General features: G+C 45.7%; 1 protein-coding gene across 13 annotated transcripts in view; it reads right to left on the bottom strand.

Moving 5' to 3' along the window:
* The window catches only part of LOC139048781 (oocyte zinc finger protein XlCOF6-like), an 80,047-nt gene that overhangs the window by 18,974 nt on the left and 37,732 nt on the right, over nucleotides 1-23,341 (bottom strand). For 11 of the 13 annotated variants that reach the window (XM_070523400.1, XM_070523394.1, XM_070523391.1 and 8 more), the window contains one exon: nucleotides 16,856-17,062. The exons of the other annotated variants lie outside the window; for them this stretch is intronic. In XM_070523400.1, coding sequence (XP_070379501.1) covers nucleotides 16,856-17,048 — 193 coding nt within the window. In that variant the 5' untranslated portion in view covers nucleotides 17,049-17,062. The remainder of the gene's footprint in view (nucleotides 1-16,855; nucleotides 17,063-23,341) is intronic. 13 annotated transcript variants of the gene reach the window in all.

Below are 23,341 nucleotides of genomic sequence, written 5' to 3' on the forward strand. Positions count from 1 at the left end.
GACGACGCGTGCCGACGCTGGAGTGAGGAGCTTGTTCAGTCGTCGTCAGAACTCAGCACTCGTAATAGAAAGATGCGCACCTGTATCGATGAGTACCGTGACAAAATAGCCATCCGTCAACGTCAAGAAGGTTTTGGTTCGTGTGCAGCGTGAGCAGAGGATTTGAGGGCAGGGTGGACAACGCAGCTTCACCTCCAGAAGCTGCAGTGCCTGTTTTCCAGCTGGATCCGGGAGGCGATAGGCGACGGAGAGAAGCGACGGGGTAGGGGCGAACGAGACTGATGGCGTCGAGGTGAGGGAGAGCGGCTGTAGCGAAGGTTTGGTGCAGGAGCATCAGCGGCAACGGGTTCATGGCGGGTGGTATAGGGAACAGAAGGTCCAAAGGGGCGGGAATGAGCAGCGGTGTATATCCGAGGAGGTGGTGGCCATCGGTTGCGGCAGTGACGAGCGACGTGGCCGATGCGACAGTAGTGGAAACAGATCGGCCTGTCCTCAGGGGTACGCCATTCGGACGGGTTGTAGCGAGATGTGGCTGAAAAAGACTTCCGGGGATGAGGAGGGCTGCTAGAGAACTGGGGAACCGTGGGTGGAGACGATGAACACACGAAGTTGAGACCCATGTTCTCAAATTCCTGTCTGACGACGGCCTGAATCAGCGCAATCGTGGTTGCTGGTGGATCGGGAGGCGTCGCGGAGAAAGCTGGCAAACAGACGGCCTCGAGCTCGCGGCGAACAATACGGGTTACATCTTCACAGGGGGTGGTCTGACGCGGTCGACCCTCACATGTCAACGTAGCAGCAGTGGTGGGTAGCCGCGTGATGTGATGTGTGATACAGCGGCTCTTAGCTTGTTCAAGGCGACGGTATTTTTTGATGATGGCGTCGATAGTCGAGACGTGACCGAAAACAAGCAAATTGAAAGCATCGTCGGCGATGCCTTTTAGCACAGTCGACACTTTATATGCTTCAGACATCGTATCTTTACCTTTGCGGCAGAGAGCCAAGATGTCGAGGATGTACGAAACGTACGGCTCTGTAGATGTCTGAACACGAGACGCAAGAGCCTTTCTCGCGGCAGCCTTGTGCCCAATGGGGTCGCCGAACAGTTTCCTGAGCTTTTCTTTGAAACTGTCCCAACTATTTATCTCGTCCTGATGCGTTTGGTGCCACACGCGTGGGGTGCCGCCGAGATAAAAGATGATATTGGCGAACATAATCGTTGGATCCCAGCTGTTACAGTCGAACCTCGATATATCGAACAGCGCGTTGATCGCAAAATAGTTCGATATAGCCAGAATTCAATATATAAAATCACGTAGAAAACGTGCCAAAAACTAGCGCAAATCAATCAATGAACCAATCGTAGCGCAATAGATACTCACATAAAGCTTCAAACAAAGTATTTATTTAGTTCGCTGAAAGTACTGAAGCAGCGTAGCCTGCTTCATATTGGCAACCGCGTGCTTGACCACGGCGTCCTCAACATAGTCCAAACGGTCCACAAGAGACAGTCCAGTGCCTTCTATTGCGCCGCAGTAGCGGCATACTATGGCCAAAGCAGCTACAGCCTCAGTTGCAGTCGGGAGCGGGGCAACATCAGCGCTTGCTAGATCAGCCTCGGCAGCGTCTTCGTTTGGCCGCTGAGCAGTCACTTCTGCCGCGATCTCCACGTTTGTTGACTCCGCCACTGTTCCGGTGCTGTCAGCACCGCCAACGAAGTCCTCAATGCACATGCTGTGTGGCTCAGCACCGACAAAGCGCTCCAACAGGCTCCACGGCCGCCTCGATCACGCGCGCACGGCGGGGGCAAGCCCCGCCGTGCGCGCGTGGTCGAGGCGGCTTGCCCCGCCGTGCGGGCATAGGTGCGCGCGTGATCTATCGAGGCGGCCGTGCTGGCTCCAAGCCGCCGCGCGTGTACGCCGCTACGTTCAAATGGGGCCCTCGGCGCAACCGATGTGGGTGGCTGTCGTACGCAGCAGTCTGGAACGCCGATCGCGCCGCCGCTATCTTCGGGAGTGTTGCGGGAAAGCTCGCCTCCTGTCAACAGAGCGCACTTGGTCTGGGGCGGCGGAGTTCGATACATCCATTTTACATCCGGCCCCGTTCGAAATGAAGAATTAAAAATGCATGCGATTTTCCATGTGATATAGAAATTGTTCGATATACGCAAAAATTCGATATATCCGTGTTCAATATATCGAGGTTTGACTGTATTAGCACTGGCGTGTTCATAGAGCTTGATCCATTGATAAACGTCCTCTCCCTTGAGGCCAGAGAACACACCAGGGTCGCGATGTTGGGCAACCGTGATGATTGGAGAAGTCGGACAAGCCGAAGCCGTTGCTGAGGCGGGCTCGTCACCGGGAGGCATGGTGACAAGCTCGATGTACCGACCCCTCCGGAGTTCTGTGGTGAGGACGGGGATCGCTGACCTCCACCAGAATGTTACATGTGGAAAAACACAGATGAAAGAGGCTATATACAGGGTATCTACACTGGAGCCAGGCCACCAGGTCGACACTCGCCCGCGCCAAGGGCACAGACCTACTTCGTTGTCGTTCTCGTGGCGGCTCGACCCTTGAGCATCGCTCGATGACATTGTAATAATATTAAGAAATCAAATGCTCAAGCAACGAAAGCTGCATTACTTTATACTCTGTGCAAAAACAGGTTTCTTCTAAAAAGCTCAACAAATCAGTGAAGGGCACTAGCGGATCATCTTCGAATATTGAGGCGGGGTGTAAAGGTATGTGTAAGTTATAGAGATTCTGTAAAAGCTTCCGTCTCTGTGCTTCAGTATGTGGACATGGATAATAATGTGCATTACTGCAAGTGGTTCATGGCACTTCTCGCAAGTTAGCGTGTTTTCGTTTTGAAGTAGAAAATTGTGCGTCAGATGTGTATGCCCAATTCGGAGTCTGCATAGGATCACCTCATAGAAGCGTTGCTGGTGACTGCATGACTTCTACTCGCCAAGCAAGGGTTTTATTGTAACTTGTTATTTATTCGAAAGTCCCATTCTAGTTACCACTTTGATGCCAGGGCCTTATGAATCGCTTGGATACTGTCTCTGTGTGGAAGTGTTGTTTGTCTTATGCCTTCTTGTGCTGCATTGAATGCGCATCTATCTGCTGCTTCATTCCTTGGTATCCCAACATGGCTGGGGATCCAGCAGAATCGTATGGTTCTTCCGTAGTTATTACAGGCCACAATGTTTAGGGTATCGCCAAGCAGGCGTTCAGACACGGAGTTAAGGTTTAGAGCTCTGAGTGTGCTCAACGAATCGGTATATATGATAGCATTCATCTGCTTGTCGGCGGTAAATTTTTTTACTGCCATCTATATCACATAATCTTCAACAGTAAAGACTGAAAGTTTATTTATCCGAATGCTATTTTCCAAATATTTTGTTATGATTCCAACACCTACGTATTGTCGTGTTTTAGAGCCATCAGTGTAAAATTCTGTGTAAATTTAATATTTTTCTTGAATAGCTCGGAACTCTTGCATTATGTGCAACGTCCTTTTTCTTTAAATGTGTTAGTGTCCAGTCATATAGCTGTGAAAAGTTGTACCATGGGGGGCAATCTTGGTGGCCTTTCAGAAGCCTGCAGGACCTGATGAGGAACATCATAAGTCTGACAGTATTCTTCGTGTCGTAAGACAAGTGGCCGAACCGTGTTGGGTTGGTTTCTGTATTGTACCCGTAATTTTCACTGTGTTACGATGCTGTAGCATATATGTTGTGGTGATGACCAAATTCTCAGTACATAGCAAAGTGTAAGTAGTGCTCTGCAGTGCAGTAAGGAATGCTCATTGCAGTCAACGTACCGTGTTTACTCGCATAATGATCACACTTTTCTGTCAAGAACTTTGACGCAAATTCATGGGTGCGAACATTAGGCGGGTTAAATGTCCCGTGAAAGAAACATTTTCTTTTTTCATCCCGCATTTGCTGCGGGATAACAACGGGTCAACAAGCAGGTGGCTGCTGCTGTCAGTGTGGGACATCGAAACAAAAATGGCGGCCGCCAGAGCAAGCCAAACGCGCCGAACACAATTATTTTTCTTCTCTTAAGTACATTATGTGCATTGAAACAGTTTCTTCCATATCAGCAATAAATAATATCGTTAATACCGGCAAGTTCGCAAAAATAACGCAGCCATGTCCACTTTGAGCGGACAGAAAGAGAGATGGGCGCGCTTAGCTGACAGAAACCCATGGCGGGCATGCTACGAAAACTTCAGCATTTGTCTTCATTGCTATCCTAATAAGGTAGGTGTCTGCTATGTGTGGGTTAATATCTTAGCTGTGCTACAAGTGTCAGCCTTCTAACGTATCAGTGCAAACGCAGCCACTATCGTTGCCGCTTGCGATTTCTTGCGTGCCCACGAGTGCAGACGAGAAGAATTGAAAGGTGCCTTTTATGTTGGTGTTGTTGACCAAAACCATTATGATGCCTACAAATAATAAAGCTCAGGCATGTTCGGTTGTAGCCTTTTCTTCCATAGAAGTGTGGAAAGTGATGAAAGGAATGAAATGGGGCATCTGCTTAAGAATGCTGGGTGCGTGCAGACCGCTTAAAAAGTCTTCAAGAGTAGTTCGTGTAGCATTCGACAGAAAGTAAGTGCGATCATCATTAGCTAGACTTAGCACATGACATATCGCTGCAACAAGTTCGGGGTGCGATCATTACGCATGTGCAGTCATTATGCGAGTAAATGCGGTACAAACTTGGGACAGGCGATGTTCTGTAGGCTCCGCTTGCCAGTCGTAGGCCGAGATTGTGAACTGGATCAAGTCACTTGATGTATGACTGCCTAGCTGGACCATAAACCACAATACCGTAGTCGAGGATGCTACGTGTAAGGGACTGGCATATGTGTAGTAGACAAGTTTGGTCAGAACCCCAGGGCTTGTAGGATAACACCTTGAGAATATTTAGTGCTTTATTTGCTTGAATTTTAGTTGTGTTAGTGTGGGCTAGGAAGTTCAGCTTTGTGTCAAACGTTATGCTTAAAAATTTGTGGTCTTCTTTGACTGGCAACGCTGTACCATCCGATGTGAGAACTGGATTGCAGTGTAACCCTCGCTTCTGGGAGGAGAGAACTGTAACAGTTTTGTCTGCTGAAAAACCGAATCCATTTTTGTTAGCCCATTGTGTGAGTTTATTTATCATTAATTGAAGCTGTCTTTCACAAGCGAGTAGATTTCAGGCGTGGCAAGCCACTTGCAAGTCATCGACATATATTGAGTGCATAAAAGAGGATGGGATGATGTTATTAGAAGACTTCATTTTGAGTGTGAAGAGTGTCGTGCTCAGAATGGAACATTGTGGAACGCCATCTGCCTATGTAAATGTGCACGAAGGTATTGTGCAGAGACGCACCTGAAATATTCTATTTGTCATAAAATCAGACACAGTTTAGCATTCTGCCATGAACTCCCAAGTCAGCCAGGTCTCTTAAAATTCCATACCGCCACATGGTATCATACACTTTGTCTAAATCGAAGAAAACTGCGAGACAGTGTTGTTTGTGTAGAAACCCGTTACGTACTTCATGTTCTAGTCGTACGAGGTGGTCAGTTGTCGCGCAGCCCTTTCTGTAGCCGCAATGGTGCATGTCTAAGAGGGTTCTTGATTCAAGGATGAATGTGAGTCTTATGTTTATGATACTCTTGTAGGGTTTAGCTAGACAACTTGTTTGCGCAATGGGTCTGTAGCTGCTTGGGGATACTGCGCGTTTACCTCATTTCAAAAAAGGCACTACAACTGCATTTTTTTCAATCTGTAGGCATTACTCCAAATTCCCATATTTTGCTGAAAAATTTAAGAAGTGTTTCTATTGATGCTTGAGATTGGTGTGTCAGCATTGTGTTGTCGACATGGTCAAAACCTGTTGCCGTTTTCTTACCAGCAAAGAGAACTCTGTTCAATTCTTGCAATGTGAGGGCGTTATTATGAATTACACATGAAGCCCCTGTATTGGGCAGTCTCTGTTTCTCCGCCAAATCTTTAAATTTTAAGAATGCATTTGAGTAGTTTGCTGAGCTGGAGACATAAAAGTGTTCGCCTAATAAGTTGGCCTGGTCCTGTAGTATTGTTTGTGTGCCTGGACATGTAAGTAGTGGTACTGTGTATGATGTGTACTCTCCTTTAAATTTCCTCACCTGGTCCAACATTCGTTTTGATTTCACTGTACTATTGATTGAAGATATGTATTTCTGCCATGATAATTTCTCTGCCTTTCTTCAAATAAATTGTGCTTTAGCTTTGGCCTGTTTGAAATTTAAAAGGCTGCTATAAGTGGGGTACTTCCGTAGGATTCTCCAGGCCTTATTTTGTTCTTTTTTGGCTTCGGTACACTCGTTTGTCCACCAGAGATTTAGTCTTTTGCGCACAACACCAGATGACTGGTGTATTGCCTTTTCTGCCGCTGAGATTATGATCTCAGTGATTTTTTTGTTAAATTTCTTAATGCTTAGCTCTGGCAAAAAGACTTCCAGTTTTGCGTTCTCCATAAAAACCGGCCACTCAGTGAGCTGTAATTTCCACCGGCGTGGCCTAGTGACTAAGGTTGGTGGTGATGATAAAAGTTTGATAACTGCGGGCAAGTGATCACTACCATAAGACACACGTGTTGAGGGCTTCCCATCATTAAAAAGAGATGGTGAGCAAAAAGCTAAATCTAAACAACTAAAGGTGTGGGAAGTCGGTGAAAAATATGGTGCACCTGAATTTAAAAAGCAGACATCATTTGACAGACTCAAATCTTCAACCAGCTACCCTCTCTGGCCAGTTTTGATACTGCCCCAAAGAGTGCAGTGAGCATTGAAGTCCCCACTAAAATAAATGGCTCCGGTAATTCACCTGTTAAATTTTCTAAACGTTTAGTAGTAAAATGGGTGTGGAGTGGAATATACAGTGAACAAATGGTGATGGTTTTGTGAGCTATAACAGTGACAGCAACGCCTTCTATGTGACTGTTAATGGGAACTTCTCTAGCTGCAATACCGCCCTGCAGAACAATGGCTACACCACCCGAAAGCCGGTTCACCTGAGTACTGTCGTGCCATACAACAGTGAAACCTTTTAAAATATTTTTTGTTTTTCGCATAGGTTTGTTTCCTGTAAGCATAAGGTTACAAGAGAGAAGTTAAATAACAGGTCTTTGATGTCACCTAAGTTATGTAAGGCACCTGTGCAATTCAAGTGCATAATGAAAGACATTATGAAATTTAAAGGTAAAAAATGGCATTCCGAGTGAATAGGAGATAAAGATGTTAGGTAAGATGGATCTAAAGAAGGCTGATACAAACGAATGACAAACTTTAGGTTATCACTTTCTTATTTAGAGTGGCTATTGGGACTTTGTCCAAGTTTAGGTGCTCGAGAGAGCGCTTGTCCTTCGGCGTCGATGACACCGGGGTTCTTGGGTCGACCTCCATCACTCTCTCTGAAGCGCTGGAGGACCGAGAGTTGGGTGTTGAAACACGTGTCTCGGGCCTTGGGGTTCGTTTGATTTTATGGCCCTGCTGAACTAGTGTCTACAGGCCCTTCGACGATGATGGAGCAGCACTGGTTGCTTCCACCATGGGGGTGGGAGGGGTCACTATGGTACCACTGTGCATGGGCTTGGAGGACTTCTGAGGCCTCTGTGATGCTGCCCCCACCTTCATCACATTGGCATAACCACGTCGCAAAAGGTACGATAGTCGCTTTCTGGCTTCAAAGAACGAGATTTTTTCTTTCACAATTAGTGCAATTCTTTTTCCTTTTTCCTGCAAGGGCAAGACTGAGTAAGCTGGATGGTCTCCTTTGCAGCTAATGCAATGTGGGGAACAAGTGCAGTTGTCAGATTGGTGATCATTGGAGCTGCATTTAGCAAAGGTTGTTTGGCCTCGGCATGCATGTGAAGCATGTCTGAGCCTTTGGCACTTGAAACATCTGGGGTTCGGGATATATGGTCTGACATTTACTATTACGTACCCTGCATCCAGCAATGTAGGCATTACAATCGTTCCAAAGGTAAGCATAACATGTTTTGTCGGGATTTCTTGGTCGTTTCTGCGGATGACAATTCTTTGTACTTTGGTAACATTTTGTTCGTGGAAACCTTCCAGCAGTTCCTCATCGCTCAAGCCAATAAGGTTTTCCACTGATATCACACCCCTGCTTGTATTTAGTGTTCTGTGTGGTGAAATTGTCCCTGTCGCGTCGCCAATACTAGTAAGTGCCGAGAGCTTTCGCGCTTGATCTTTGTCATTTAGTTCTAGGAGGACATCTCTGCTAGACATTTTTTAGACATTGTACGTAGGTCCGATTTCGTCTTTTAGACACTTGGCCACTAGGAATGGGGAGAACTTTCTTATTGGTATGTTGTTTTCGCTGTGGACAACATAGTACTTGGGAAATGATTGGGCATTGCTCTGAAAAGAGAACTGGAATGGTTCGGCATCATTTAAGACACCGATCATAGACAGAAGTTTGCGCAGCCATAAGAAAATGTATTTGTTCGGCAATAGTGCTAACTGCCCACCACGGAGCCCAACGAGGTAACGCGGCAGAGTTTGTGTTCAAGCCTGCTCGATGCCAGCCGTATGCCATCACTATAACCAAATATAAATACCCACGGTAGGATAGCAACACAAACTTAACCGTCACCACCGTGGAGAAAGGAAGTAAATGGAAGAGAGAAGAAGACAGAAAAGTTTAAAAAGTGAGAGAGAAAGACGAAGATTTGAGGAGAGAGAGAAAGGAAAAGGCGACTGCCAATTCACGGCGGGTGGCCCAGTCCGGGGGTGCCGTCTATGTGAAGGAGAGGCGAAAGAGGTGTGTTGCCTCTGCCAGGGGGCCGTAAAGGTCCGAACACCCGGCATCGGCTCAACCTCCAGGATCCCCCTTTCCATGAGCATGGCTAAAATGTGCACAGCTACATGCGGGAGGGTCCAACCCTCGTGTGCTCGCATACGCGGTGTCGCAACACAACAAACGCCTGCTGACGCAGATGCCCCTGCGGGAATATTGAAACTGGATATGTAGTTGCGAAACAGAGCAAGGAGCAGAAAATGGCCACTTCAATTTTTAACGCTGAACAAATAACAGATATAGTCACAAGAGTTGAGGAAGAACTGCGCAAATGGTCAAGCAAAAACTGGGAATATAGTGAGCTTCTAAGTGTAGTAACGACAGAAATACGGAAAGAGAAGCAACATGTTTGTTGGAAAGGAAAAAAGAAACGCAAAAGCTGGCGGAACAGGGAGATCCGAGAAGTGGGCGTCGAACAACAGAAAGCAATCCGAGAGCACAGGCAAGAAAAGAAAAGCACAGTTGAGGCAGGATGAAGTAGCCAGGAAATGGGAAATATACCAGGAGAAAAATTCTATGGCTCAAATACTGGTTCAAGCAAAGATAAAAGCTGAAAGTGACCATTAGTTGTCAGAAATACATGAGAAAAAGAAGGCTGCACCTAGAAAACTTTGGAACCACATAAACTTATTCGGCAGGATGTCTGGAACAATACAACATATCCTAGATGAAGACGGAAGAAAAATTGAACGAGGAAACAGCAATAAATTACGTCCAGAATATAACAACCGGATCTTTTCAAGGCAATGACGAGATTTTACTTGAGGAAAGAAACAGCATGAAAGAGAATCAGATGGAAAAGGAGCTGGTGCTCACAAATTTCAACTGCAAGAAAAACGAAGAGAAAATCTCGAAGTGGACATCCACAGGGCTAGACGAAGTTCCCGTTAGGCTGTATAATAAACTAGGTCGAAAAGGTAAGGAAGCTCTGTTGAAAGGAGTAGAAAAATGTCCGAAAGATAGACGAATACCAGACAGTTGGCCACAAAGTAGAATGAATATAATTTATATTGGTAAGGGGCAGAAAGATAGAATTCACTCATATAGGCCATTGACCATTACATCGGTAATATAAAGGTTAGCAATGCAGGCAATTAAATTAAAGCTACAACAATGGGCAGAGAATAATGGCATTTTGGGAGACCATCAGGATGGCTTCATTATAGGTAGGCATCTGGATGGTGATTTTTTGGCCTTACTCAATCTATTGAAATATTCAGAGTAGAAAATAAACCAATATATGCAGCTTTTTTAGACATTACAGGAGGACATGACAATTTGGACAGCAACATTTTGTGAGATATTCTGGCAGAGGAAGGCTCAAGCGACGATTGTATACAGCTTTTGAGAAAAGTTTACCTAGAAAATAAAGTTTGTGTTGAATTAGAAGAGGTGAGGAGCGAGGATAAAGTTGATATCAACAAGGGTCTGAGGCAGGGGTGTCCTTTGTCCCCACTGCTGTTTATGATGTATGGCGACGAAGGAAAGAACGCTGGAAGGAAGTTATATTGGGTTTAATCTCTAATACAAACATGCAGGTACAGTAGTAGAACAGAAGCTTCCAGGTTTGTTTTATGCGGACGACATTGTGTGGCTAGCTAACATGCAAAGTGATATGCAACGTCTGTCTAATATCTGTGGACAGGACGGCGAGAATCTAGGTCTGAAATTTATAGTAAAAAAATCAAGTGTTATGGCACTCAATGAAAACAGCGCACAGACAGTGACAATACAGAGACAGGATATACCTCGGGTAACAGAATATAAATACCTTGGCATATGGCTAAACGAAGGCTATCATATGTGGAACTACAGAAAAAAAAGAATACAGGGGAAGACAATTGTGGCCATAATGAAACACAGAGAGCGATGGGGATACAATAGGTACGAGGTGCTGTGGGGTACGTGGAAAGGTGTAACGGTTCGAAGACTTACATTTGGAAATTTGTTTGTTTGCTAGAAATCAGGGGTACAATCAGGACTCGATGGCAACCAAAGGTCAGCGGGACGCCTCGCATTGGGCACTCACAGGAAGCCTATAAATTAAGCTGTGCAGGGTGATATGGGCTGCACAAGATTTGAAGTGAGGGAAGATGACAGCAAAATTGATTCTGAAGAGCGACTGAGAAATATGGAAAAAAGTAAATGGGCTGCGAGAGTGTTCAGGTATATGTACAGGTAAAACATTGATTCACAGTGGAGGAAAGGAAGTAGGAAGGTTACCAGCAAGTATGCAACCTCTATGGTGAGCAACATGGCAACAAAGGGCGTCAAGCGGAAAGTCAGAGAGACGAGATAATCTCATAGGTGGTGGCAATGAAAAGGAAACCTGCTATGAGTAACTACTAAAAATAAAAAAAAACAAATTAGGAAAGAAACAATTTATGATAACTCAAAGGGAAGCTCATTTCTTTTTGAAGTGAGATCAGGATGCCTTAGTACACGCACTTATAAAGCGAGATATAAGAAGGAAGAAGAAACATGCGCTTGCTGTGGAAAAGTTAAGGAAATGATGGAGCATGTTTTATGAGAATATGAAGATATCTGCCCAGCAGTTGATTTAGGCACCAATGGCCTCCTTGAAGCTATTTGTTTGAGAGAGAGCTGGGGAAATGGAAAGATGTCTGCAATAGAGATTAGTAAGAGGCGATTGGAAGATTGGTGAAAGTAGGAAAACTACAAACAGACGCGTACGAAAACAAAGTTCACAACAGTGGTTCAGAAAGTTTGGTTATGGGAATTCATTAAGGTGTTTGTCTCATTCCTTTCTTTTCTTTTTTTAACATAAATAGGACATGAGGCAATATATGAGCTTGGTGGCACAACCCTACATCAAGTTTCAAAGGGGACACTCATCGTATACATCCATCCATCCATCCATCCATTCTCGTTCACTATGGCCGCCCTGTTCAGCTTTTCTTTGGCTGCTTAAAGTCTTTTTTTTCGACTGCTTTTCGTGCATCGCACTCCATATTTAGCTAATTCTTGAGCTCTTTGACCTGTTTCACAAGCTCGTGCTGGAAATCCTCGATTTTCTTGAGCTTAGCATCAACATCACAATGTCTGGCGATTGACTTGATTTCCTCCCTGTTCTCACCTGGCACATCCTCTACCTTGAGGGACCCCCCACACACTGCACGCTTTGCCTTCTCTCTCGCCATGTGTTGCACTTGGCTTTTTCTAACGGAAACTCCAATGCTTTCAGAGCATGTGCCTTTAAGCAAAAGCCGAAACGAACAGTATCTAAATTTTTAAAATACTGCACAGTAATTATCACCAATGTTTTAGAAGCAATAAATGGAACCTCGTATTGCCTGACCTGTACGCATGGTTCTGTCCCCTTTCTTCTGTTCACAACACGCTGCTACGTGCGAGGAAATTGACAAGTCGGACGATTATGACAATGCTCCTTCTATTTGATGTTCTTCAGTTAGCTATGGATGAGGAAGTCATTGGCATTGTCCAGATTTTCTTGGTGGCTCCTTTAAGTACATTGTCCTTACGGAGTTCTTCAGCTGCCAGCAGTCGAATCAGTGCAAGTTGTACCTGCTGACTTTGTCACTTTCCGAGTCTGCAACAGGCTAAAACGCTCGCTGCGGCAGCAACTACAGTTGATACTCGCATCCCACCAGGCTGGAAGAGAAGCCCAGGAATCACCTGACAACGTCTTAGCAGTCGCAGAGTCGTCAGAGGGGTTTGTTTTTTCTTTCTTTTTGGACGAGTTAATAAATAGTAATTTGCCCATGCCGTTCTTGTTCTCGACTTAGGCGCCAGCAAGGTGTTCGCTGATACACCAGCATGACGATCTGCTGTACATCATGACTGTGTCGCAGCACTTTCCATCGAACTTGACTTAAGTCGTCTAATGTTGAGTCATTGGGTGCCTTCGGCGATAGCGGACTCTGCAGTGTAGTTCGCGGAAAATATCTCTGCTAGTCGATGAAGGTGAGCCTTTTGGCTCATGCGGGTCTGTTCGAAACTGGGGTGGCTGCTAGCAGCGGTCTTTTTCAGTGGTAACGTAGTCATTCGTGTGACGGTGTTTGTAGCAGCTTGTGTCCTTCTTGTGGTTGTGCATGGTCTTAGAAGGCCTTGGCTCTGTCGTCGATATGTTGTACCCATGCTTGTGCTTCCAAACACTGCTTCGCCAGTGTTGTTCGTTGTCCTTGCTGCGGTGGCGGTGGTGGGAGGATCAAGTGTTGTAGCATGATGGCCACTGGACAGGCTCCGAATCTGCCACACCCTTCGCACAATGTAGGGCAAGTGGGCAGGTGTGTATGAATCACGGGCTAACTTGGGTTGTAGCATTCGGCTGGTCACTGACATCTGTTCCCCGGACATTGCATGGTGTGGGAATTGAGGTGCCTTCCTGTGCCTCATCCCCCAACTCCTGCACTGTGTTTAGCTTGATCTCCGGGAACTGCCACCATAACGGCAACATGGCTGACACAACTAGCGTGCCGAAGCCAATTTCTTGCACAAAGTGTGCTTATCCCTCCCAGGGTCAAATCACGGCGTGAGCTAATGTCACCAAGATGTGCCCCAATTGGCCTCCCGAGTGGCGTGCCCCGGGCACCTCTCCACCCGAGCTGAGCGTTTCATTTCCGCGACAGATGCTCACAGGCCCACAACGAGGTGGTTACAAGGCCCTTTGCTCCCGCAATTCTTTAGTTTTCGCACTTGGTTGGCCGCTTCGCAGTTAGCCCTAGCGCAGCGGGCACGCATAGTCGATCGGTCTTGCGGTGAGCCTTTTCCCATGAGTGCCGTGACTGTCACACTGTGCTGCATCTTGGTTGAATGAACCTGTGCTTGTTGGCGATCTGACTCTGGAACCTTCTCTGTGCCATGTCAGACTCGATGAACCCTGCCCAAGTGCTTTTGTGTGTTGCAGAGTGTAGGAGCGTCATGCCCTTCCGTGACCATTGCTCGTCGGGTGAGCCTTGTGCAAACCCACCTCCATATAACTGCCACCCGACTTGGTTTCAGCATGTCGTCACTGCAGGCCCCTTTTCAGCCCTCGTTGCTGCTTGATACCCTGGCCATGGACTTAATTTCCTTCAATGCAGATGACACATACAACATGAGGTACGTACCGTAAGCTTTTGGCCACCGGGAGCAATCCCTTCTTTGGAAAGCCCTTTCATCATGTCGACCGCCTAGAGGTGTACCCTAGTCCTAGCCGCACCAGTTTTGGGTTTGCTCAACTCTTTGAGACGCGCGTGAAACAGGTGCCTACTAGCACCCCCAATGTTCTGTTCTCGTTCACTGGCTGCTTTTCGTCCTAAGTGCAGTTGAGTACCCCATGTGCCTCATCGGAGCCACCCTGCTTGAGTGTCCGCACTAACTCGCTCACTGGCCTCTCTTTGTCTTGAGCGCCTTTCTCTGACTAATTCACTACAGACCATACAGAGTCACATGTCACTATGAGTGACGTTACAGCAGTACAATGTACGTAGGCGCACTTGTGAGAAATATGTCAACTCTCCTGCTGGGAGCACAAAGCTCGCAAGAAGAAGAGCAAACCGCATTTGGTTTGAAATTTCAGCTCTTTCCATGGCACATAGCGATGTAATACTTAGCAGACACGATCGCTAGCACACATTGTATACACGGCGCTTTTTGGCTCAAAATGGCCACATCTGGTGAAGGACCCCTTCACATTTTGGACCTAGCCATCACTAAGTTGAAAATCCTCAATGTTCATCTGAAGCGCAACGGTTTCTGCCTTTTGATTTAAAACATCACCGGACACCAGCACTTGCATGGCGATCATGGCTTTCAGTCACATTAGAATAGCTTCAAGTTTTGGGTGGGCAATGTGGGTTCCAGAAGATTTCTCAGCGGCTTCCAAAATGTTGACCGTGTTGTTTATGTAGTCTGATATTGTCTGCTTCGAGAGTTCTAATTCTTTTGCGACGTCCGATTAAGAAAAGTCCCTTTGCACTTTCACGATAATTGTAGCCATCTTTTCCATCGTCAATATGCTAAGATTTCCTCGCTTCAAAGCCTTTGTCGGAAGGCGGTGGATCACAAAGGCAGTGTCAGCACCATTCTTAACAACAGGCGATGAAACCAAGGAAGACAATGGGTTGTTGAAGTGGCTAAGCCTAGCATCACAGTACGCAGCTGAAGAAAACCACTATGCACACGAGAGGCGATACCTAGAGTACCCATGGCCATATGCAACTGACGAGTGCCGACAGCAATGACAGCATAAAGGCTTGTGGCAGAGTGCACCAAGCGGTGCCTATTGAGGCTGCACGTGAAATGGTAGCTCTGAATCGGCATGTGAGATGTGTGCAATACTGCTTTGAGCCTGCAGGAAAACAAAATTACAGCGATGTTGTTTGCATTTTCGGTAGCTTCGAACTTGCGATCGTGAGAAAAATTAAGAAAAATTAAACGAGAACAGTTCAAAACATTCAAAATTTTAGTTATTGTTATACTTAACTACATGGAGCAAATTGGCAATAATATTGCAGAGTTAAAATATTCCGGCCGGCCCAGAAAATAGGGTGTCCAGAAAAATCGGTCGGTTATTGTATGATTATTATGTTGTGAAAAAGAACATATTCGAATTCCACAAACGTGGCAATAAACATATTCTAAACCATTTTGAAAATTTTACGCTGCAGCTGCATGCACCTGAATTACCAAGGAGTGGTTCCGCTTTGGTCAGTTGTCGCAAAATAACTAGCACGATTTTCCTGTGTCTGCCATGTAGTATACTGTGAAACAAAATAAAGTTTTTTTGTTTCTAGTTGTCAAAATGAAGAAAGCGTCATCATTTTTGTCATTATTGTGGGAAACCTGCCAACTTTCCAAACTTTCCTCAAACACGAGTTATTTCTGCTGGAGGTGCAAGAATAATGTGCCAGGGCTTGACTTTATAACTGCATTTGAAAATGTGATGAAATGGGTGAAGGTGCAAAGCAATATCATGGCAGTCTGCTGTGTGGTTTACATGAATAGGAAGTAGAGAGCAACTGTCGATTTTCACTGGAAGCTTTGTTGTAAAATGGCTACACTGTTGACAGTGAAACTGAAGAGACGTGATGGAATTCTCTTGTGAGACCGTGGACGAGTTCTCCTGATGACAGCAGATTGAATTCATTGCAAAGGCATTTGAATTGCTCACTAGTGTCTCATTCCTCGTAGGGAGAAGGCTTCACTCTTCGCATCAGCACAGGTGGATAACACGTTGTAACAAGGGTGCTGAGATGGAATAACTATCCACTGACACAAACAGGTAGTATAAAAGAGGTCTCATCGGTCACTGCAGGCTGTAAACATGGAAAAAAAAACCTGAAGCTGCTATCGACGGGAGAGGACTAAAACCATCTCAAGATGCGTGCAGGTTGTCTGAAGCGATTGCTGGCGTGCAACTCAGGAGCCCAGTGCATGCTGCTCATTGCCTGAGGGCAGTGTTGCGCACGCCTAGTCCCGCTTAGTCATCACCAATGATGTGCTCTGGGATGTTGTGACCAAAACCTGTCCCAGGACAAGAATCCTTACAGTTCCCGAGTAGTATACGCCTCCCTCAATGAATGAGCATATTGATGAAACAAGGTATTTTTTATAGTTGACTGCATTATGTTTTAATTTTATTCACATCAAATCCAGAGAGGACAACTTACATTCTCCATTGATCTATATTCATGTTTTTACACTCATACACCGATCTATACATAACTAAAAGACTCACTGGGTGTAACATTATCGTGGACCAATGTAAGGGCTACAAGACCAGGACAAGAGGGCTCTGGATTAAGCTCTGCCATCTAAGGTGCTTCAATGTGCTCAGTAGGGCAGAATTTTTGCATTTTGCCTCAATCACTACACAGGCAAGAATAAAATACCTGCTAATTTATCCTCAGCGACAGAACATCACACACACTTGAGCAAGTCGTGCCAAGCTAGGCAGGCTTGGCCATTTACCACACTCGTATAAGCAGGCAAATGTAAGAAAAGTGCCGGTCATTGCCCACCTGAGGTGGAGCTTAACTGCTCCACACCCTCCATAGTCTGTACGCTCCTAGACTCGCTCCCTGGTTTGAACGAGCACCCAACACACTTGTCAGCCAGAGGCAAGCTGCACTGCATGCCAACCTCGACCTGACCACCGATCTTTGAAGGGGCATGGCATGCCATTTCGGCAGTGATGCTTTCAGCTAGGCTCATCGCATTTGTGAGGCCTGCAGAAAATAAGTGAGGCGATTGCAGTCCTGTTACAGCATCAAGAACAAGAGGTAAAATACAATAGAATAAATACAGGAGCATAGCCAAGGAACAGAAAATAACCCTTCCAGTTCAGTATTCCTAAAGGGCTACAAAGGACAATCCACACTGAATGCTCGAAAGCAGGGCAACCTCTTCTTTGTGGACGGCTTATGACAGCAGAACCTATTTGAGGCACTTTTTCATCTCATGCATTTTAAAGCTATTGGTGTAGTCCAACTAATCAGAAGTTATTGCACCATCCTAAGCTCATTGCAATCAGCCTATTTAATGTCAACTGTAGGATCTCCTGTCACCCCATGCCTTGTGCCAGATGATACTGACACATGACCTCGTTTATCTTTTACGGGTGAGCGCTTTTACCATCTACAAAGTGTTATCGCTCAGCGCAGGACGCATTTACATGTATCGGAAGTTTTTAAAATGTTATCGCTGCTTCTATCCGCTGTCTGTTGTCGCCGAACCTTGCGTAAGCTGAGTGCATGTATGCATGACACAAATGGTGTAGAACTTTGTGGAAGGCATGCGGGTCCCAGTGGTTACTCTGGAACATTCGACGACTGATCTATAAAAGCCGACGTGCTTGACCTGCTGATCAGATTTTCAACAATCGCCGACTGTGTTTGTCACTGTCGATGTTCTCTGAGTATAACATGTGTTTTGAGGGCACTAGTTCACCCAATAAAATGCTAGTTTCCTCATTTTTAGTATTGCTGCTCTCCTCACCGTCACTACTACGTGACAATACCATCCCGTACTTGCAAATTTTCTATGTCCTCACTCTACCTGTCTGCTGTCCAGGATTGCACGTCAGTTCGATTGATAACAATTCAGTAACCCTGATAGGCCGTCGGTTACCTGCCCTACACATTACATTGCTGGTCCAGAGTTCATTTTCAATGCAACAGCATTCTTTAAGAACTTTACCCACTTAGCAGTAGGTCTGCACGTATGTATGTATGACCGCACATAACCTCTTTCCTGCCAACTTGTGTTTGTATGTAGTCTATGATCAAATGGGTAGAGCATTTGGTCGCTGTGCTGTCCCTGGGAACTGGGTTCAGAACTAACTGCCGGCCCAACTTCGGTCGCTCAGCATGTAACAATGGGCATGTGCTGCTATTCAACAAACTTCTTTGATGCCAGGTTGGGTCACTGGGTATGTGGTACTTATTATGTGCCACTGTTCAATGAGCAGCCTCTCCCAGTGATCTTCAATCACCCCTGTCTTGTCATCTACTTTTACCCTGACTGTGTCTAGGGTGGCTGGCCTGCTCCCTCCCAACTAATTTGGTCTTTCTCTCTTCAAATTGAGAACAATCGTAGACCTCTCTAACCTATGATCACTACTATTTAGCCGACCTCACAATTCTACACTTGCACTATGCTAGGGTCGGCACAAAGTATGAAATCCATTTCATTTCTTGTGTCCCCATTACGACTTTTCAGGCCCACTTCCTGTCATTCCGCTTCCAGAAGAAGGTATAACTCAGAGGCAATTTATTTCCATGAAGTTTGCCACATCTCTCATCTTCTAATTATAGAGTTCATGACATAGTTACCAGTCACCTGTTCCCCCACCCGATTTTCCCCCACTTTCGCATTAAAGGGCCCCTGGAGGTCTGGCCATTTTGAGCTGACAAGAACAGCGCATACAATGCGGACTCACAATCAAGGATGCTAAAATTACATCAGTACACACCGTGGAAACAGCTAAAATTTCGAACTAAACACCGTTTGCTCTTTTCCTCACAGGCCTGCGCTCCAAGATGAGGGGATGACTTATATCAGCAAAAGCGCCTACATACATGTGTATGCTGTGATGTTGCTCATAGTGACATGTGACACTACAAGAATTATTCAAGGCAACATGTGTTATTTGTGTAATTTGTTGTTTCAAGAGACAAATTAAAGTTTAGAGAAATAATATAACATGCAAACCGAATGTCTGCTGTGTTTGTTTTACTTTGCACCACAGCAAGAGAGATGTACAGTCGAACCCTTTTTATAACTATACCGGTTTCAACAATATATCGGTTATCACAACGAAAAGCAGCTGCACCATAAATTTTTGTAAGTTTTCTATGGGGAAATAACCTGGGTACTTCAATGTCTTCATGACGCATTATCATTTATAACGATGAAGTATGGCTGCTGCGCGTCCATACTGAAAGGTAATGGAATGCGAAATCCTGTAAAAAAAAAAAAGGAAAAGTGAGATGCGAGCGGCTGCATGATCGCCCGGCACCCCAACTGCCGCTCCATCCGAATTTCTTCCCTCTCCCTTGCACTCCTCCGAACACAAACGGACTGCGCCCATATCTCTGGGCTGCGCCACCCTCGGAAACATGACTGGACTGCACCACTGGCGCTGCTTCCAGATTGCTCGCTCAGCGCTAACAGTTGGGCCTTTCATCTCTGGCCCTCATTCTGCACAATTCTGCTAATGGATTAACTTGCTCGTGCTTTTCTTTGTTCATTGTGTCTAAGTCATTCCTGGCCACATTGTTTCTCAGCTTAGTTTGACATGCCACCGAAACGGAAGATGGCGGATCAGCCCACTGATCATCAGCAATGCAAAACATTGCTGGTGAAAAGAAAGCGGACTGCTATAAATTTGGAAACAAAGTGCTTCTAACCGATGAGACAATCGTCACAAACGTAGCGATGACACAGTAGGGCAGGCTGTGTCAACATTGTCCCCTCGGGAGGCCCTGCATATGATTCAGTCCCTCATGAGCTTGTTTTTGCGAGGGACCTTCCGCTTCCCTACATGGGGCCCTAAATGTCTTGGAGAAGGGTGTCGGCAAACTTCGCATAAAGCGAGCAAGGCTGACGGAAATACGTTTTTTTCAAGCAAGCCAGTGGGGAGGTATGTGGCGAGATGCTTGTGGCGATCTCGCTCGAGCATTTCTTCTGGATTTCTCAAGCTGAGATGTTGCCATAGCAGCCTTCTCGCATATTTTAAAAGGCGCCTCTTGGGGCCACCAAAAGGATGCCTCGGTGGAGCTCGTATGTCATTTGCCGCCCACGACTCTTCTTTGCAGCTGTTATACCAGTGCCGTTCTTGAACGCCGACAGTCGCGGCTTCTTAACAACATGTGATCGAAGCGTGCAGGAAGCAGAGTTAAACAGTTGATCGAGTCAACACAATCAGAAGGCAGATGGAGGATGGTGGCGGGGAGAACTGACCTTCGCGCCATTATACTTTTCTCGGAACCGCTACGCCATTCCTCTTTTTTCGTGGAACCCGGTTATAACAATGGATTTTTTGTGGCACTTGAATCAATATTGTTATAAGTAGGTTCGACTGTATTTCTGTTTTGTCTGCTTATTCCCACATCGTTCAGTTGCAAGTAAACACAATGAAACATTATATATAATTTTCTAGCCTGTTCCAGCATGTGGTCATGCTCTGTGATCCACTTGTGCCAGCCTCGGTATCTGTGTAGCACTGACCAATGCCTCCTCTAAACAAAATTATGCCTTGGACGTCGCTTGTTTTGCCATTAGAGGTTTGCCAACACAAAATGCGAGCAGATCGCCCCGTAGTCGTGCTCGCAACTGTACTGCTGGAGCCGGAGTGATGCTGTTGGGAACATTGTGTTGGTGCAGCGGTGCATCTGGCTACACGTTGTGCAGGCGGTTGCTTTATGCTTGTAACATGCACTGGAGGCGCGACGTAGAGCACACGCCTGCTTCGTCACAAAATTTTTCTTTGAAGCTATTAGAAATATTCTAATGTGAATGATATGACGTGCTACTTTAATTTTTTTTGTATTCGGACATAACAGAACATTTATGGTTTCCATTGATGCAACTTGTTTCTAGCATTTTTATAACCATTTGGCCATCTTTCGACACTGTCGTGCAATGAGTTTTGATGTTTTGAGCATTACATTAATTTGGCAGTTTTCAAAAAGATAAAATTTTGTCAGGATTAGTTAGTGTTAAAAAAATGAATGGTGAAGAAAGGTATGCTCAAAATTCCTGCTGATTCCTTTTTTTTTTTCGATCAGCTTTAGCATTGCTGAGCCGGTCTGAAGTTTTGGTTGCTGCAACCACGGTGACCGCAGCTCAGGGCTGGCAGGCTCCTTAAGTTGACCATTGCCAAGAAGACTGTGAGGCACACCTTAGCAAGTATATTTTTTGAATCTTACACATTAAATACCTTTCTTTCTGACTGAACATGAATGGGACACGCTCTCAGTACTGTTACGTTATTTTGTGTTAAGGCACTGCTATGAATTAACACAAAAAACTTGAAAAAGAACCAAACAAGACATTTGATTCAAGAACGAAGAAATTTTGTTATGTAAATGGAACATACTGAAGTATGTACTGGCGCAGGGAAAGAAAAGGGCATGTTAACAGCTAGGTGAGGCAACAGTTGTTTGAAGAGAATGCATATTCAGGCTCCCACCAACATTCCTCTCTCCCCGCCATGCCTAGAGCTGACGACATTCATGTTGCCAACTGGGCATCTTGCGCTTCACAAGACTCCCATTTGATCGGCATAACATCAACCCCAAAATACTGCGGAAAGTGCAAGTCCGAAATCCTGATCGGACTAACAGGAGTCATCAAGCTCATGGATGACATTCTCTTCTTTAGCCGCAATGAAGCCAGGCACATGAGGAATGCTGACACGATACTCAAGCAGGTGTCTCCTCAAACCTCCCTGCTCGTTACTGTTCGACAATGACGACTATGATTCATCAAAAGTCTCCACACCACTGTCCAATGACTACATCCAGCAGGCATCCAGCTCGTCGCTGTTCATCAATTCGTCCACTTCACCTTTGCTGCAGAACATGATAAACACACCTTGCCTCGGCTGTTTGAAGTATTGCGCTTCATCGATGTGACAAGTGTGCAGGAAGTAAGGAAAGGAGGAGGCAAAGGTAGAGAAGAGGTATTTCAGCAGTCAGCAGGGTTTGCTTCCATTACTCATTAATTATGCTTCAGGGATGCATGAGAAGATTGCGACAATCATTTCCTTGCAGAAATTTTTACTATAACCCGAGAACTTTTCGTGACAGGGGTTTCCTTTCAAGCAGCTTAGCGGCAGCCTTCCTGTCAGTCACTCTTTGAGCAAAATTTAAAAAGAACGGCCTGATACTTCCTGGAACTTAGCAGCAGCAACAGCTCTTTGCGGTGGTCAGTGTCCGTGTTTCCACAGCTCAACACTAGTGGGCTCATGGGCTCTTGCCCAATCCTGTGTGCATAAAGTTCAAGGGGCTTTGCGATGCACCTCCAATGAGGAAGCACACATTCCACAAATCTCCAAAGACCTATGAGCAGATTCAGCAGTTTCCGAGATCGATAAAACAGGCCACCACAGTCTCGATGAGCGATGGACCAGTGCTTAGGAGTGCTGCTTTTTGCTCGTCGTAGGAACGCTATACGGCCTGCACAGGGAATGTGCTCACCCGCCGCACACACGATGTATCTGCCAATCATGGCCACACTGGCGATCTGAGGGGTGGAGACAAATGGCTGCACTGAAAGGCAGTTTTTTAACCCCTGCGCTGCCGTGTTCAGGACCTCATGAAAGGTGCTTGTCGCACATGCAATTCCTGTTGAATAAGAAGAAGATGCTGCGATGAGAACGTGGCCAAGCTCTTAACATTGCTTTCACTTGAAGCTGCCTCGATTCTGGTCTTCAGCATCTTTTCCAGGACACGTGCTGCACTCTTTATGTCCAGTCTGTCATTGTCCCCGGCATTGCGGTGCAGAAAGCCAAACATTGCCTCGATCGGGTCACTGGACATTTTCTGAGTCAGGATGAACTGGAAACTCTTTTCGCTGTAAGTAGATGATGGATGCAGGCAACTTTTGATTTTGTCGGAAAAATCAGTGAGATAAATTTTCTTGCTTAAAGGGTCCCTCACCAGGTCTGACCATTTTGAGTTGACAAGCGCAGAGCATACAGTGCGTGATAACAATCGTGTCTGCAAAGTTTTTCATTGCCATGTGCCGCGGACAGATCTAAATTTCAAACCGAACACCGTTATTCCTTCTCGCGGCCGCCGCGCTCCAAGCCGGAGGATGATATACTCCCGTCCCTGCACCTACGTAGTCGTGTCTGCAGTGTGACGTAACTCGTGGCGACGCGTGACTTTGAGAATTATTGAAGGCACCATCTGTTATTTGTGTGATCTGTTGCTTGAATTGACAAATTGAAGTTTATAAAATAATAAAAAACACAAACGGAATGTTTCCGTGTTTTTTGC

Source organism: Dermacentor albipictus, chromosome 8 (assembly GCF_038994185.2).
Source record: "Dermacentor albipictus isolate Rhodes 1998 colony chromosome 8, USDA_Dalb.pri_finalv2, whole genome shotgun sequence".
NCBI lineage: Eukaryota > Metazoa > Arthropoda > Arachnida > Ixodida > Ixodidae > Dermacentor > Dermacentor albipictus.